Here is a 2,805-nt window from a genome sequence, read left to right as displayed (position 1 = left end):
CGGCACGGGCTGCGGCCCCCTGCGCGCCTCTGGCACCGGGCGAGGGCAGAGTCACTGTACAGGCACCATATTTTCGGAGGTTGGGGGCAGCGACAGCTCCATGGCTGCGTGGACAGTCCAGAGCCAGGTGGGGGGATCTGCTGGGAGCATCGTGCCCTGGCAGCAGCCGAGGGCAGGGACCCGTGCCGGCCGGAGAGGCAGAGCCCAGGCAAGCATCCGTCCCCGTCTTAGTCGTTCTCGCTCTGCAGGGGAAAGCAAGGGTGAGCTGCCAGGGGCTGGGGGGGAGATACAGCCCCTTCTCAAGGCACCAGGAGGCACCTGGTAAGCCCCCCCCAAATCACAGCCCTGCCATGCCACCTCACCTCCATTTTGCTGTATATCCAGCTGAGGAGCTTTGTCACACGCGTGTAAACACCGGGTTTGTTCTTCTGGCCACATCCTGTCCCCCAGCTTGTCACCCCGGCCACATACCAGCGGCCGTTGTCCTCACAGACCAGGGGCCCTCCGCTGTCACCCTGCCACGGGGGGGGCAGAGCGGTGAGGAGAGGGGACGGGAGATGCCCCCTCTGCCCCCCAGCCAGGGGACACCAGTGTGCGGGAACAGCGGGCAGCCCTGCCAGTTCCGTGCCACCCCGCCTGGGGGGACCGCGTGCCCCCTGGCTCACCTGGCACGCATCTTTCCCCCCCTGCAGGTACCCGGCGCACATCATCCGTGGGGTCAGGTAGCCCTCGTACACCTTGTCGCTGTTGCAGATCTTGTAGTCGATCAGCTTCACCTCGGCCTCCCGCAGCTTTGGGGACGTGTTATCTGAAAGGCAGGAGGAGCCCGTGGGGTGGGGTGGCCCTCGTCCCCCCCACTGCAGCACCGGAGGAAGCTGGTATTTCTTGCAGGCCTGATTTCTGCCGAGCCGGGAGGGCAACCGCTGCCAGTCGCCCCTGCGGGAACGGATGCGCAGACATGCCCCGGGGCTGCGACGGGCGGGACCTGCCGGCGGAGAGCCGGCATCCTCCCTCACCTTCATTCTCCCTGGTCTTCCCAAAGCCGGTGATGAAGCAGGACCTGCCGGTCTGGAATCGCTGGCCATGCATGGGGAGGCAGGCTGGGCGAACCTGAGCTGGAGGGAGACATGATGAAAAGCAGGCGAGGAGAGAAGGATGAGTCACCCGGGAGCAAAATAGCCTCGGTAGTCACCAGCCCCGTGGCTAGGGAGGAGCGGGGTGCGCAGGAAACGCTCCCCTCTGCGCCCACCCGGGCAGGGGCTCTGCTGGCCCCCTGCCACACTACGCTGGCCACACAGCTGAGCCCAGCCAGGGGAGCTGTTCCTGGCCATGGGACAGGCAGGGGCAAGCAGCGTGGCCACAGCAGAGCGGGATGCTCCAGCTGGCAGCAGCCCCGTGGGCCCGCCTGCAAGGGGCCCGGAGCCGCCTCTTGCTCCTGGCCCATTCCCAGGCTCTCCCTGAGCCCCTGAACACCAGTCCCAGCCCAGTCCAGCGGCACGGCAAGCCGAGAGACCTCACCTGAGAGCGTCAGCGGCCTGGAGAGCTTCATGAGAGCGATGTCGTAGTCATCGTGGTCATCGCTGTAGTTGGAGTTGATGATGACCTGGGAGACAGGGATGCCCTCTGCGTGCTGCTTCAGGTCTGAGACCCCGCTGTACACCTTCCAGTCATCGAGGATCTTCATGCTGTTCCTGGGCAGGGAGAGGCAGGGGCAGCTCGGGGTGAGATGCTGGGCACGGGCTGGGCTGAGCGCGGGCGCCGGGGCTGCGGGCTCCAGCCGGTGCCCCCGGGCTGGACGGCAGCACTCACATGAAGAAGCAGTGGGCTGCGGTGAGGACCCACTGCGCGTCGATGATGGTGCCGCCGCAGATGTGGATCGGCCCGTACTGCACGCTGACTTGCCAGGGCCATTTGCTCACGGAGGTTTCCTTTCCTCCAATAATTCGGCCAGAAATCCTCTGCCCGCAGGCTGGAGGGGAGAGCAGGGCTGAGAGAAGGGCTCGGGGAGGAGGCAAGCCTGGAGGGGGGGACGCACGCAGCATCCCCACCACCCGCCAGCAGTGCTCCACGGTTCATAGGGGCCGGTGGCGACCACGGGAATGCAACATTCCTGGTATTCTATTACCCAGAAAGTTTGCTGGAAAACACCCTGTTTGCCCAACCCTGTGCAAGGAAAGGAGCAAAGCGCTCCCCAGCATGTGCTCGGCCTCGCCCGCATGCCCTGCCAGCCAGCCCCCTTACTTGTGCACCGCAGGGAGACGTACTTTCCCGTGAGACACTGTGAGCTGCTGGAGAGAAGAGGGGGGCACAGCCTCAGCCCCAGCCCTGTGGCACCCGGGCAGGGGCAGGGCCGGGGGGTGATGCTGCCCGGTACCTGTTGAGGCTCTGCTGGATGGTCTCTCGCTCGTCGGTCAGTGTGAGGCTCTTGCCGGGGACGTGCAGGGGAATGTATTCGGTCTGCGACGCGCTGCGAGAGGAGAGGAGAGAGGCAGTGAGGGTGCTGCCTTGCTGGGCACTGACCGCCCCCCCGTCCCTGCCTTCTCGGGGAGGCTCTGCACAGTAAACCTGGGGGGGATGGACCGAAACGCCCAGAGCAGTGCTGGACACCCAGCCTTCCAGCAGAAAAGCGCAATGCTGGGGGAAAGAGCACAGCGGACCGTGCACCCAGGACAGAGCAACACCCAGGGGGCTGGCAGGGCCCCAGCTCCCGAGCAGGACGGCCCATCCCCGGTGGGAATTACTTCTGAAATCCCAGCTGCCGGCAGGTCTTTCTGGAGAAGGAGTCATCCCAGGCGGCTGCACACC

The 2,805-nt window shown here is 65.7% G+C and overlaps 1 protein-coding gene across 1 annotated transcript in view; it reads right to left on the bottom strand.

Annotated features, from left to right (window-relative positions):
- Nucleotides 1–227: 227 nt before the first annotated feature.
- TMPRSS13 (transmembrane serine protease 13) overlaps nt 228–2,805 on the bottom strand; it is a 9,500-nt gene continuing 6,922 nt past the window's right edge. Inside the window, exons 5-13 of the mRNA XM_035892481.1 lie at nt 2,742–2,805; nt 2,375–2,467; nt 2,242–2,285; nt 1,810–1,969; nt 1,519–1,691; nt 1,017–1,115; nt 666–808; nt 363–515; nt 228–242 (exon numbers count right to left, since the gene is read on the bottom strand). The exon at nt 2,742–2,805 is cut by the window's right edge and continues 94 nt beyond it. Coding sequence (XP_035748374.1) covers nt 228–242; nt 363–515; nt 666–808; nt 1,017–1,115; nt 1,519–1,691; nt 1,810–1,969; nt 2,242–2,285; nt 2,375–2,467; nt 2,742–2,805 — 944 coding nt within the window. The remainder of the gene's footprint in view (nt 243–362; nt 516–665; nt 809–1,016; nt 1,116–1,518; nt 1,692–1,809; nt 1,970–2,241; nt 2,286–2,374; nt 2,468–2,741) is intronic.

This window comes from Egretta garzetta, unplaced genomic scaffold, assembly GCF_000687185.1.
Source record: "Egretta garzetta isolate BGI_Z169 unplaced genomic scaffold, ASM68718v1 scaffold134, whole genome shotgun sequence".
Lineage (NCBI taxonomy): Eukaryota > Metazoa > Chordata > Aves > Pelecaniformes > Ardeidae > Egretta > Egretta garzetta.
This window is presented reverse-complemented; position numbering and strand designations above follow the sequence as displayed.